We start from the raw sequence: 14123 nt of genomic DNA on the forward strand, positions 1-14123 counted from the left end.
TCACGGGAAGGAGCGGTTTTGCAGGGCACGTTGTGCGTCACTTGCTCCGCCTCTCTAATTACGCGCTTTGCGCATGCGCTTCTATCGGAAACCGCGACCGAAGGAATTGTTTGTTAGTGGCACCGGGGCGCTCCCGGCCTACACCGCGCGTCACCGATCAGCCGCAGGGTCTCCAGACGCCGCCGCCCAGGATTCGTCGTTACATCTCGGCAGCCGAGGCCTGAGGGAGGTCGCGGGCTCTTCTGTACTGGAGGGGCCCCACGTACTTGGATATAACGCTGAGTGTGGACCCGGGGGCCCCGTGTAACGTCGGCGGACTGTAGGGCCCCGGCCTGTGGATTGTTTATGGGCCCCATCCCGGAGCTGACTGCGGAGCCCGAGGACTAAGATGGAAGCGGCAGCCGCGGAGCATGTGGGGGGCACCAGCCCAGGTAAGAGGGGCTCTGCGGGGGCGGGGCTTGTGTACCGAGGAGCCTGGACATGGGGCTGAGGCCTGGAGGGCTCACTGCTGCCCTCAGGGGCCCCGGGCCGAGTGGTGTCACTGCTGCCCTCAGGGGCCCAGGCTGAGTGGTGTCAGTGCTGCCCTCAGGGGCCCCGGGCCGAGTGGTGTCAGTGCTGCCCTCAGGGGCCCCGGGCCTAGTGGTGTCAGTGCTGCCCTCAGGGGCCCCGGGCCGAGTGGTGTCAGTGCTGCCCTCAGGGGCCCAGGCTGAGTGGTGTCAGTGCTGCCCTTAGGGGCCCCGGGCCGAGTGGTGTCAGTGCTGCCCTTAGGGGCCCCGGGCCGAGTGGTGTCAGTGCTGCCCTCAGGGGCCCCGGGCCGAGTGGTGTCAGTGCTGCCCTCAGGGGCCCCGGGCCGAGTGGTGTCAGTGCTGCCCTCAGGGGCCCCGGGCCGAGTGGTGTCAGTGCTGCCCTCAGGGGCCCCGGGCCGAGTGGTGTCAGTGCTGCCCTCAGGGGCCCCGGGCTGAGTGGTGTCAGTGCTGCCCTCAGGGGCCCCGGGCCGAGTGGTGTCAGTGCTGCCCTCGGGGGCCCCGGGCCCAGTGGTGTCACTGCTGCCCTTAGGGGCCCCGGGCCGAGTGGTGTCACTGCTGCCCTTAGGGGCCCCGGCCTGAGTGGTGTCAGTGCTGCCCTCAGGGGTCCCGGGCCGAGTGGTGTCAGTGCTGCCCTCAGGGGCTCCGGGCCCAGTGGTGTCGGTGCTGCCCTCAGGGGCCCCGGGCTGAGTGGTGTCAGTGCTGCCCTCGGGGGCCCCGGGCTGAGTGATGTCAGTGCTGCCCTCAGGGGCTCCGGGCCGAGTGGTGTCACTGCTGCCCTCAGGGGCTCCGGGCCTAGTGGTGTCACTGCTGTCCTCAGGGGCCCCGGGCTGAGTGGTGTCAGTGCTGCCCTCAGGGGCCCCGGGCTGTGTGGTGCCAGTGCCGCCCTCGGGGGCCCCGTGCTGAGTGGTGCCAGGGGCCGGTCCTGGGGTACAGAATACACGGGGGCCGGCATGCAGCAGTTGTGGGACTGTACTCCTTGGGCTCGGGAGATCAGACATGAGTAGTCGATCCCACAGGGGTAAATAGACACCAGTTCAACTATCTGCCCCTCAACTGGGCAAACTGGGAAGGCAGACTGGCCGGTGGTTTGGGCCAGGTTGTTCCAGGCTTATAGAACCGAGTAGGTGGTGCAAGGGGCAGTTAGTGCGGGGGAGGGGTGTGCTTGCTCTGGGATTGGTTGGGGGCGGGGCCCCGGGCTCTGGCAATGGCTGGGGGCGGGGCCCACACACAGGCTGTTGGTGCAGTCACCGGCTCCACATTCTCGGCATTCCTCCCTGTTTGGCAGCACCGGGCGCCGGCTGCTCATCTGCTGCTGGAGACTCGTGTTCCCCGTGACAACGATGACATCACCGGCGACACGTCGCATGTCAGGAATGTGAGCCGCACGTCACCTGTGGTTCAGGTTCTACCAGTGCCGGTCCCCCCTCCCTGTCACCGGGGCCCCTGTGATCCCCTCTCCCCTATATTCTGGGCCCCCGGGATCCCCTCTTCCCTATAGTCTGGGCCCCTGGGATCCCCTCTTCCCTATAGTCTGGGCCCCTGGGATCCCCTCCCCCCTATATTCTGGGCCCCCGGGATCCCCTCCCCCCTATAGTCTGGGCCCCCGGGATCCCCTCCCCCCTATAGTCTGGGCCCCTGGGATCCCCCTGCACCTCTCCCCTGTAGTCTGGGCCCCTGGGATCCCCTCTCTCCCCTGTAGTCTGGGCCCCTGGGATCCCCTCTCTCCCCTGTAGTCTGGGCCCATGGGATCCCCTCTCTCCCCTGTAGTCTGGGCCCCTGGGATCCCCCCGCACCTCCCCCCTATAGTCTGGGCCCCTGGGATCCCCCCCGCACCTCCCCCCTATAGTCTGGGCCCCTGGGATCCCCCCGCACCTCCCCCCTATAGTCTGGGCCCCTGGGATCCCCCTGCACCTCCACCCTATAGTCTGGGCCCCTGGGATCCCCCCGCACCTCCCCCCTATAGTCTGGGCCCCTGGGATCCCCTCTTCCCTATAGTCTGGGCCCCTGGGATCCCCTCACTCCCCTATAGTCTGGGCCCCTGGGATCCCCTCTCTCCCCTGTAGTCTGGGCCCCTGGGATCCCCTCTCTCCCCTGTAGTCTGGGCCCCTGGGATCCCCTCTCTCCCCTGTAGTCTGGGCCCCTGGGATCCCCTCTCTCCCCTGTAGTCTGGGCCCCTGGGATCCCCTCTCTCCCCTGTAGTCTGGGCCCCTGGGATCCCCCTGCACCTCCCCCCTATAGTTCAGGCTCATGTGATTCCTCTCGTACCTCCTCTCTATTGTTTGGGCCCCTGTGATCACCTCCCCGTATAGTCTGGGCCCCTGGTATTTCCATACACCCCCCCCCATAGGAGATGAGCGCTCACGGTGGGGCCCTTAGAGTGTCAGCTCTTGAGCTCAGCTATGGATTCTCGTCCTCTCTCTAGCTCTCTGCGGTCTCTGCTGCGGTCTCAGCGCTCTCATCTCTCACAGAGGTATCAGGCTTCCCATCTGCATGGATGTGCAGTCCAGAGTGCAGCATGCAGCTTGTCCTCTAGGGGGCGTTGCTGGCAGGGGCTGTTCTGTGCTTGGTGTGTAGACCTTGTGAGTGCAGTGTGGGGGTGCTGGATGATAGTGGGCATGCTTCCTGCTTGGTGTCCTGCTCCTGATCCAGTAACTCCTCACAACTACTCGTCAGACTGCAGAGACTAGGGGGGGGGTACAGTGATAGAGGGGGCAGGAAGCCTGGGGGGAGGGTACAGTGATAGAGGGGGCAGGAAGCCTGGCGGGAGGGTACAGTGATAGAGGGGGCAGGAAGCCTGGGGGGAGGGTACAGTGATAGAGGGGGCAGGAAGCCTGGGGGGAGGGTACAGTGATAGAGGGGGCAGGAAGCCTGGGGGGGGGGTACAGTGATAGAGGGGGCAGGAAGCCTGGGGGGAGGGTACAGTGATAGAGGGGGCAGGAAGCCTGGGGGGAGGGTACAGTGATAGAGGGGGCAGGAAGCCTGAGGGGGGGACAGGAAGAGGGGGCAGGAAGCCTGGGGGGAGGGTACAGTGATAGAGGGGGCAGGAAGCCTGGGGGGAGGGTACAGTGATAGAGGGGGCAGGAAGCCTGGGGGGAGGGTACAGTGATAGAGGGGGCAGGAAGCCTGAGGGGGGGACAGGAATAGAGGGGGCAGGAAGCCTGAGGGGGGACAGGGATAGAGGGGGCAGGAAGCCTAGGGGGTACAGTGATAGAGGGGGCAGGAAGCCTGGGGGGAGGGTACAGTGATAGATGGGGCAGGAAGCCTGGGGGGGGAAAGGGATAGAGGGGGCAGGAAGCCTGAGGGGGGGACAGGGATAGAGGGGGCAGGAAGCCTGGGGGGGGGGGGGGGACAGGGATAGAGGGGGCAGGAAGCCTGGGGGGGGGGAAGGGATAGAGGGGGCAGGAAGCCTGGGGGGGGGGGGGGGGGGGGAGACAGGGATAGAGGGGTCCGGTCTCCTTCCTGCCCTACCTGTGAGTTTCTAACTCTGTGTGACCTCTAGGTGGCGCCTTTCCTGAGGTGAGGGGGTTACACCTGACCCCTCTGTGGTTGGTGCAGTGGCCCCTAACACCTGACCTTGTGACATCATTACAATGGGGGCGGGGTTATGAGGGTATAATACTGTCATCTCATTATTGTGTATATCATAAATGAGCGGATCCTGACTGTCTCTTCTGTCTGCAGGACCGCCCACCATGAAGAGGAGCAACCAATCAGAGGCCAGCATGGGGGTGAGTACCAGGAGTGTGCAGCACAGGATCACAGTGACCCCACCAGCAGAATAGTGAGTGCAGCTCTGGAGGATAATACAGGATAGAACTCAGGATCAGTAATAAATGTACACAGTGACCTCACCAGCAGAATAGTGAGTGCAGCTCTGGAGGATAATACAGGATAGAACTCAGGATCAGTAATGTATGTACACAGTGACCCCACCAGCAGAATAGTGAGTGCAGCTCTGGGGTATAATACAGGATAGAACTCAGGATCAGTAATAAATGTACACAGTGACCTCACCAGCAGAATAGTGAGTGCAGCTCTGGAGGATAATACAGGATAGAACTCAGGATCAGTAATAAATGTACACAGTGACCTCACCAGCAGAATAGTGAGTGCAGCTCTGGAGTATAATACAGGATGGAACTCAGGATCAGTAATGTATGTACACAGTGACCCCACCAGCAGAATAGTGAGTGCAGCTCTGGAGTATAATACAGGATGGAACTCAGGATCAGTAATGTATGTACACAGTGACCCCACCAGCAGAATAGTGAGTGCAGCTCTGGAGTATAATACAGGATGGAACTCAGGATCAGTAATGTATGTACACAGTGACCCCACCAGCAGAATAGTGAGTGCAGCTCTGGAGGGTGGGAGTGGCACTGGTATTTGCCCCTATAGGTGCCCATTGATTCCTTAGGGTGACCCTGTCTGTGTCCCTCAGATGGCCGGTCCCTCGGCTCAGCCGGGAGTCCCCACCATGAAGAAGATTGGTCACAGAGGTGTGGACTCTACGGGGGAGACCACATATAAGAAGGTGGGTGCAGAAGATGATGGGGGTGATGGGTCCCTGCCCTCTGTGGTGAGTAGTAACTGGAGCCTTCTCTTCCTTCACAGACCACATCGTCTGCTCTTAAAGGGGCCATCCAGCTGGGCATCACCCACACGGTGGGCAGCCTCAGCACCAAGCCCGAGAGGGATGTCCTCATGCAGGACTTCTATGTGGTGGAAAGCATTTTCTTCCCTGGGTGAGTGGTCACAGCGCTCCTCCTCCTCCTCCCTTCTGTAGTGCCAGTGCGGCCCCCTGACCGGGGGGAGGCGGAGTCTGCTCACATGTCGTCTCACCTGCCTTGTTTACCTCTTACAGCGAGGGCAGTAACCTTACGCCCGCCCACCATTACAACGATTTCCGCTTTAAGACCTACGCCCCCGTAGCTTTCCGTTACTTCAGAGAGCTGTTCGGCATCCGGCCCGACGACTATCTGGTGAGTAGCGGCATAGAGAGCCAGGGCGGGTTAGTCTAGCACAGGAGCTTGCACTCCATTTGGGTTGTCTGGAAGGAGGAGCTTACACCCTAGTGGGTCAGCGGCTAGTAGGAGGAGCTTACACCCTAGTGGGTCAGCGGCTAGTAGGAGGAGCTTACACCCTAGTGGGTCAGCGGCTAGTAGGAGGAGCTTACACCCTAGTGGGTCGGCGGCTAGTAGGAGAAGCTTATTCTCTAGTCGGTTGGCAACCGGTAGGAGCTTACACTCTAGTGGGTTAGCGGCTGGTAGGAGGAGCTTACACTCTAGTGGGTTAGCGGCTGGTAGGAGGAGCTTACACTCTAGTGGGTTGACGGCTGGTAGGAGGAGCTTACACTCTAGTGGGTTGGCGGCTGGTAGGAGGAGCTTACACTCTAGTGGGTTGGCGGCTGGAAGGAGGAGCTTACTCTCTAGTGGGTTGGCTGCTGGTAGGAGGAGCTTACACCCAGTATATAGTCCCCCTGTGCGCTCTCCCCCAGTATATAGCCCCCCTGTGTGCTCTCCCCCAGTATATAGCCCCCCTGTGTGCTCTCCCCCAGTATATAGCCCCCCTGTGTGCTCTCCCCCGGTATATAGCCCCCCTGTGTGCTCTCCCCCGGTATATAGCCCCCCTGTGTGCTCTCCCCCGGTATATAGCCCCCTTGTGTGCTCTCCCCCAGTATATAGCCCCTCTGTGTGCTCTCCCCCGGTATATAGCCCCCCTGTGTGCTCTCCCCCGGTATATAGCCCCCCTGTGTGCTCTCCCCCGGTATATAGCCCCCCTGTGCGCTCTCCACCTGTAGTATATAGCCCCCCTGTGCGCTCTCCACCTGTGGTATATAGCCCCCTGTGCGCTCTCCCCCGGTATATAGCCCCCCTGTGCGCTCTCCACCTGTGGTATATAGCCCCCCTGTGTGCTCTCCCCCGGTATATAGCCCCCTACAAACACTTTATACTCACCTGCGCGTCTCCTGCGCGTCCTCTTCTCTTCCTCCTGTGCCGCACTGCAGCGGTCACTAGAGGCCCCACTCCCCGCCGGCGCAGGAACGTCACTCCAGCGCCGACACCAGAGGGGGAGCGCGGCCTCTTGTGACCGCTGCGGCCAGTGAGAGGTGACTGACATGGAGGGAGCCAATGGCTTCTCCTCTGCCAGTGCTGCCGCTGCCGCTCGGTATCTATGAGCGCTCGTTACGAGCCCTCATAGATACTTACTGTGCAGGGAACAGCGCCGCAGCAGGGGTCCGGACAGCTGCCCCCGTGGTCCGGGTTCGGACCGCAGTCCGCCATTTGAGGACCCCTGCCCTAGTGGGTCGGCGGCTGGTAGGAGGAGCTTACTCTAGTGGGTCAGCGGCCAGTAGGAGGAGCTTATTTTCTAGTGCGTCGGTGGCCAGCAGGAGGAGCTTACACTCTAGTGGGTTGGCGGCTAGTACGAGATTACACCCTAGTGGGTCGTGGCTGGTAGGAGGAGCTTACTCTTCTGGGTCAGCGGCTAGTAGGAGGAGCTTACACGCTAGTGGGTCAGTGGCTAGTAGGTGGAGCTTACACGCTAGTGGGTCAGTGGCTAGTAGGTGGAGCTTACACGCTAGTGGGTCAGCAGCTGGTAAGAGGAGCTTACACTCTAGTGGGTTGGCGGCTGGTAGGAGGAGCTTACATTCAAGTGAGTTGGCGACTGGTAGGAGGAGCTTTTTCTCCAGTGGGTCGGCGACCGGTAGGAGGAGCTTAATTTTTAGTTGGTCGGCGACCGGAAGGAAAAGCTTACTCCCTAGTGGGTCGGCGGCTAGTAAGAGGAGCTCACTCTCTAGTGCAGTGATTTTCAACCAGTGTGCCGCGACACATGGTCGGGTGTGCCGCGGGGAAAGTTCCCCAAACTATGGTGCCCCTGCAGATTGCCCCGCTGCTGCTGCCCGCCTCACCTACTGGCCGCCTGTAGCGCCTGGACATGCGGATACCGGGTGCGTGGAGCACGTCCGGGCCCTACGGGCGGCCAGTAGGTGAGGCGGACAGCAGCGGCGACCATCCCGGAGGAGGTGAGGAGGAAGGGGGGGAGAGAAACCTGGGGATGGGGGAGAGAAACAGGAGAAAACAATGGGGGAGAGAAACATGGGGATGGGGGAGAAAAGCATGGGGGATGGGGGAGAGAAACATGGGGATGGGGGAGAGAAGCATGGGAGAGAAACCTGGGGATGGGGGAGAGAAACATGGGGATGGGGGAGAGAAACAGGAGAAAACAATGGGGGAGAGAAACAGGAGAAAACAATGGGGGAGAGAAACATGGGGATGGGGGAGAGAAACAGGAGAAAACAATGGGGGAGAGAAACATGGGGATGGGGGAGAAAAGCATGGGGGATGGGGGAGAGAAACATGGGGATGGGGGAGAGAAGCATGGGAGAGAAACATGGGGATGGGGGAGAGAAACATGGGGATGGGGGAGAGAAACAGGAGAAAACAATGGGGGAGAGAAACATGGGGATGGGGGAGAAAAGCATGGGGGATGGGGGAGAGACAGGGAGAGAAACCTGGGGATGGGGGAGAGAAACATGGGGATGGGGGAGAGAAACATAAGGATGGGGGAGAGAAACATAAGGATGGGGGAGAAGCATGGGAGAGAGAAGCGCAGGGGGGAGAAGAAAACAGGCCCAGGTCACACTGAGTATAAATACATTTAGAATCTATATTATTAACTATATGTATAATATGTCCTGTTTTAGTGTCATTTTCTGCCATTTTGGTTGGTGGTGTGCCCCGGGATTTTTTTAAGTATAAAAAGTGTGCCGCGGCTCAAAAAAGGTTGAAAATCACTGCTCTAGTGGGTCGGCGGCTGGTAGGAGGAGCTTACACCCTATTGGGTCAGCGGGTGGTAGGAGGAGCTTACACTAGTGGGTCGGCGGCTGGTAGGAGGAGCTTACTCTCTAGTGGGTTAGCGGCTGGTAGGAGGAGCTTACTCTAGTGGGTCTGCGGCTGGTAGGAGGAGCTTACTCTAGTGGGTCGGTGACTGGTAGGAGGAGCTTACTCTAGTGGGTCGGCGACTGGTAGGAGGAGCTTACATCCTATTGGGTCGGCAGCTGGTAGGAGGAGCTTACACTCTAGTGGGTCGGCAGCTGGTAGGAGGAGCTTACACTCTAGTGGGTCGGCAGCTGGTAGGAGGACCTAGGGCTGGTGGAGAGAGGGTGTCTTACATGGTCCTGCCCCCATTAGTATCAGCCCTGAGTAATGTGACTGTCTCTATCTCCAGTACTCTCTCTGTAATGAGCCCCTCATTGAGCTGTCTAATTCCGGAGCGAGCGGCTCTCTCTTTTATGTGTCCGGAGACGACGAGTTCATCATCAAGACCGTTCAGCACAAGGAGGCAGAGTTCCTGCAGAAGCTGCTGCCTGGATATTACATGGTGAGGAGGGGCCGGGGGAGGCGCCCCCATGGGGGGGGAGGTGCGGCCGGGAGGGGGGGAGGCGCCCGTGGGGGGGAGGGGAGGGGGCGGTGCGTTACGTCCTGCTGAGGTGGTCCCGGGATTGTAACGGTGTAGTCATTCTCTCCCGTTTCCCTCTGCAGAACCTGAATCAGAACCCCCGCACCCTGCTGCCTAAATTCTATGGCTTGTACTGTGTGCAGGCCGGGGGGAAGAACATCCGCATCGTGGTTATGAACAATCTGCTCCCCCGATCGGTCAAGATGCACCTCAAGTACGATCTTAAAGGGTCCACGTACAAGAGGCGAGCATCCCCCAAAGAGCGAGAGAAGAACTTTCCCACCTACAAAGACCTGGACTTCATGCAAGACATGCACGATGGCCTCTTCCTGGACCCCGACATGCACAACGCCCTGTGCAAAACCATCCAGAGGGACTGTCTGGTGAGGAGAACTGCCATGATAGGGGGTGATGGGCCGGCTCTGGCAGAGGCATGCCCTGCTGATCACTATGTACATGGGGCGGATGTTGTGGGCCGGCTCTGGCAGAGGCATGCCCTCCTGATCACTATGTACATGGGGCGGATGTTGTGGGCCGGCTCTGGCAGAGGCATGCCCTCCTGATCACACTGTACATGGGGCGGATGTTGTGGGCCGGCTCTGGCAGAGGCATGCCCTCCTGATCACACTGTACATGGGGCGGATGTTGTGGGCCGGCTCTGGCAGAGGCATGCCCTCCTGATCACAGTGTACATGGGGCGGATGTTGTGGGCCGGCTCTGGCAGAGGCATGCCCTCCTGATCACTGTGTACATGGGGCGGATGTTGTGGGCCGGCTCTGGCAGAGGCATGCCCTCCTGATCACTGTGTACGTGGGGCGGATGTTGTGGGCCGGCTCTGGCAGAGGCATGCCCTCCTGATTACTATGTACATGGGGCGGATGTTGTGGGCCGGCTCTGGCAGAGGCATGCCCTCCTGATCACACTGTACATGGGGCGGATGTTGTGGGCCGGCTCTGGCAGAGGCATGCCCTCCTGATCACTGTGTACGTGGGGCGGATGTTGTGGGCCGGCTCTGGCAGAGGCATGCCCTCCTGATCACTGTGTACGTGGGGCGGATGTTGTGGGCCGGCTCTGGCAGAGGCATGCCCTCCTGATCACTGTGTACGTGGGGCGGATGTTGTGGGCCGGCTCTGGCAGAGGCATGCCCTCCTGATCACACTGTACGTGGGGCGGATGTTGTGGGCCGGCTCTGGCAGAGGCATGCCCTCCTGATCACACTGTACATGGGGTGGATGTTGTGGGCCGGCTCTGGCAGAGGCATGCTCTCCTGATCACACTGTACATGGGGCAGATGTTGTGGGCCGGCTCTGGCAGAGGCATGCCCTCCTGATCAGTGTACATGGGGCGGATGTTGTGGGCCGACTCTGGCAGAGGCATGCCCTCCTGATCACACTGTACATGGGGCGGATGTTGTGGGCCGGCTCTGGCAGAGGCATGCCCTCCTGATCAGTGTACATGGGGCGGATGTTGTGGGCCGACTCTGGCAGAGGCATGCCCTCCACAGTGTACATGGGGCGGATGTTGTGGGCCGGCTCTGGCAGAGGCATGCCCTCCTGATCACTATGTACATGGGGCGGATGTTGTGGGCCGGCTCTGGCAGAGGCATGCCCTCCTGATCACACTGTACATGGGGCGGATGTTGTGGGCCGGCTCTGGCAGAGGCATGCCCTCCTGATCACACTGTACATGGGGCGGATGTTGTGGGCCGGCTCTGGCAGAGGCATGCCCTCCTGATCACACTGTACATGGGGCGGATGTTGTGGGCCGGCTCTGGCAGAGGCATGCCCTCCTGATCACACTGTACATGGGGCGGATGTTGTGGGCCGGCTCTGGCTCTCATCTTTGTCTTCTTCCCTAGGTTCTGCAGAGCTTTAAGATCATGGACTACAGCTTACTAGTGGGCATCCACAACATGGACCACGCGCAGAAAGAGAGCACTGTGGTGGACGGTCACACGCACGCAGATACCCGCAAACCGATTGCACAGAAAGCGCTGTACTCCACCGCCATGGAGTCTATCCAGGGCGAGGCTCGCCGAGGGGGTCCCATAGAGACGGACGATCAGTAGGTCTCATGATATCATTGCCCCCTGCTGGCTCCTGGTTGTCTGTCAGTGTGTAATGGTGGGATCTTTGTCTCTAGGATGGGTGGGATCCCAGCTCGAAATGCACGAGGAGAGCGCCTGCTGCTGTACATCGGGGTCATCGACATCCTCCAGGCCTACAGGTTGGTCCCTCTGGTGCCGCATCTGCACCCCCTCCACCACACCCCCACCCCGGTCTCTCTACCTTTCACCTCCTCGGTCTCTCCCTGGTCACTCTCTCGCCTCCCCGGTCACTCTCTCGCCTCCCCGGTCACTCTCTCGCCTCCCCGGTCACTCTCTCGCCTCCCCGGTCACTCTCCCTGCCTCCCCGGTCACTCTCCCTGCCTCCCCGGTCACACTCTCTCGCCTCCCCGGTCACTCTCTCGCCTCCCCGGTCACTCTCGCCTCCCCGGTCACTCTCGCCTCCCCGGTCACTCTCTCGCCTCCCCGGTCACTCTCTCGCCTCCCCGGTCACTCTCTCGCCTCCCCGGTCACTCTCTCGCCTCCCCGGTCACTCTCTCGCCTCCCCGGTCACTCTCTCGCCTCCCCGGTCACTCTCTCGCCTCCCCGGTCACTCTCTCGCCTCCCCGGTCACTCTCTCGCCTCCCCGGTCACTCTCTCGCCTCCCACACCTGGGCTCAGTCTCTCCATCTTCATCTTCCCTCAGGTTCATGAAGAAGCTGGAGCACTCGTGGAAGGCGTTGGTGCATGACGGGGTGAGTAGTCCCTGGGGATGGAGTGCTCTCTTGTGGCGTGGCTTTCTTCTTGCCCCCGCTAACGTTCCGTTTCTGTTCAGGACACCGTTTCGGTTCACAGACCTGGCTTCTATGCAGAACGTTTCCAACGCTTCATGTGTAACACAGTGTTCAAGAAGATCCCATGTGAGTAATAAGGTGTCGGCGGGGGGGGGGGGGGGCGCACGTGACCCGCCTCTGTACTGACTATGTGACCTCTCCACAGTGAAAGCCTCACCCTCTAAGAAGAGCCGGATCATGCCAGGCCTCACCCGCAGGGCCACCCAGGCCACCGTGCCCACAGAGCTCCAGCTGACGGAGGGCAAGCAGTATCTGAGCCCGGAGCCGGATCAGGGTGAGTCCCGTCCTGTGTCCTCCATGTAGTCTCCTCCATCCCGCAGAGACTAACCTGCCTCCATCTTCCTAGGAGCCAGTTATGGGCGGCCTGACCTGCTCCCGCGCACCCCCCTAGTGGATGAAGCCGCCAGTGACTCGCTGGCCACCACCCTGTCCACATCGTCTCTGGGCAGCGGAGGGTTAAACTCCCCGGCACACAGGTAGGAACTCACTCCTTGCGGCTGTGGAGGCACAGTATGGAGGCCGAGCGCTCACAGTTTGTCTTGTTTGCAGAGCGGTTGGGGTTGAAGTTCACAAAGCGGAGACCATGGAGAACGAGACGAACGCTAGGGAGAGGTGAGAAGTGCAGACCCTCAGTGCCGCTCCTGGGGGGGCTCTGTGGGGTGTTAACCCTTGTAACATTGGTTTCCCTTTCTCCAGGGTAGATGAGTGTCTCACACAACCCGAAGAGGAGGAGGAGGAGGAGGAGGCAGCGCTGGATGCCAGTCAGATAGAGACAGAGATCTGTTTTGTAAGTAGCTTATCCCATCTTTGGTGATAGCCGCCGAGCTGGTGGTCCCGGCCTATGGTGTGATGTGGAGGGTGATGATGGCTGCCGAGCTGGTGGTCCCGGCCTATGGTGTGATGTGGAGGGTGATGACGGCTGCTGAGCTGGTGGTCCCGGCCCATGGTGTGATGTGGAGGGTGATGACGGCTGCCAAGCTGGTGGTCCCGGCCCATGGTGTGATGTGGAGGGTGATGACGGCTGCCGAGCTGGTGGTCCCGGCCTATGGTGTGATGTGGAGGGTGATGATGGCTGCCGAGCTGGTGGTCCCGGCCAATGGTGGGATGTGGAGGGTGATTATGGCTGCCGAGCTGGTGGTCCCGGCCCATGCTCAGGCAGGTCGGTGGTGTGATGTGGAGGGTGGTGACTGCTGCCATATTTCTCATTGTTTCTTCTCTCCACAGTAACGGGATCCGCTGCCGCTTTCCTACCTGGAGTTATGGAGCCTTTCCTGAGCATTGGACATTGGGGGGGCCTGGAGCCCCCCGACCTCAGCCAGGACCCTGGTGAATGTTACAAGCGGGGGGGGGGGGGGATTGGCTCTTCACATGCGCCTTATCTGCAGCCCCCCCACCCCTCTGAATTATTTATCTATAGACGGTTGCATTGACTTTGTGCTGTTCTTGATGCTGCGTCAAGTAAACTTGGACCAAAAACTAAACTGAGAAGCATTTGCTGCCTACGTCGCCTCATCGTGTGCCGGAGGAGGGAGCCCCCCGGTCCTGTGCCAACCACCGTGGCGGCCCCCTCCGGCCCCCATCACTACATCATCTGATCTGTCAGTCCCCTGGAAGAACACGAGATGACGGTGTATTTATTTTGCCTTATCCTCAGTGCTGCCCCCGTGAGTCGGCACCTCCACATTGCAGGAGGTCTCCCAGCTGGGAGGGGTGAGGAGACCCCCTGCCATGCGCCGCTGCACCTTCTCTTGTTTCCGGTTATTCTTTTATATAATCGTTTTTTGTTTTTTTTCTTACCATCCGGTGTTTTTACTATTTATCAGAGTTTTATTTAAGTGTATGGACTGTGCGGGGGCGAGCACATAAAGCAAGAGCTGAAAACAAACCCCTTGTCTCCTGGTCTGTGTGCTGCACCCCTGCACGACTGTGTCCATGAGGCTGGGGTGCTACCGCAGTCACATACATTAAAGGGAAACTCCAGCCAAAATCTTTTTCTTTCAAAAGAACTGGTGTCAGAAAGTTATATAGATTTATCATTTACTGCCATGTAAAAACCTCCAGAGCAAATCCCCATAGAAAACCTCTCCTGCTCTGGACAGTTCCCCCACCCCTCTCCACTATAAGCACATGCACGCTCCCCCACCCCTCTCCACTATAAGCACATGCACGCTCCCCCACCCCTCTCCACTATAAGCACATGCACGCTCCCCCACCCCTCTCCACTATAAGCACATGCAC

General features: G+C 60.2%; 1 protein-coding gene across 2 annotated transcripts; it reads left to right on the top strand.

Annotated features, from left to right (window-relative positions):
• Positions 1-6: 6 nt before the first annotated feature.
• Positions 7-13770, top strand: PIP5K1A (phosphatidylinositol-4-phosphate 5-kinase type 1 alpha). Of its 2 annotated transcripts, none has more exons than XM_069949169.1 (16): positions 7-431; positions 4209-4255; positions 4969-5061; positions 5142-5272; positions 5392-5509; positions 8757-8909; positions 9071-9370; positions 10846-11051; positions 11130-11213; positions 11738-11786; positions 11867-11951; positions 12031-12159; positions 12232-12361; positions 12435-12497; positions 12582-12672; positions 13110-13770. In XM_069949169.1, the coding sequence occupies exons 1-16, from the start codon at positions 389-391 to the stop codon at positions 13110-13112; spliced, it is 1725 nt and encodes a 574-aa protein (XP_069805270.1). In that variant the 5' UTR covers positions 7-388; the 3' UTR covers positions 13113-13770. The 2 variants fall into 2 exon arrangements, with proteins under 2 accessions (XP_069805270.1, XP_069805271.1); XM_069949170.1 differs by lacking the exon at positions 7-431 and adding an exon at positions 2954-2997.
• The last annotated feature ends 353 nt before the right edge of the window (positions 13771-14123 follow it).

The sequence above is a fragment of the Dendropsophus ebraccatus genome, chromosome 13 (genome assembly GCF_027789765.1).
Source record: "Dendropsophus ebraccatus isolate aDenEbr1 chromosome 13, aDenEbr1.pat, whole genome shotgun sequence".
NCBI lineage: Eukaryota > Metazoa > Chordata > Amphibia > Anura > Hylidae > Dendropsophus > Dendropsophus ebraccatus.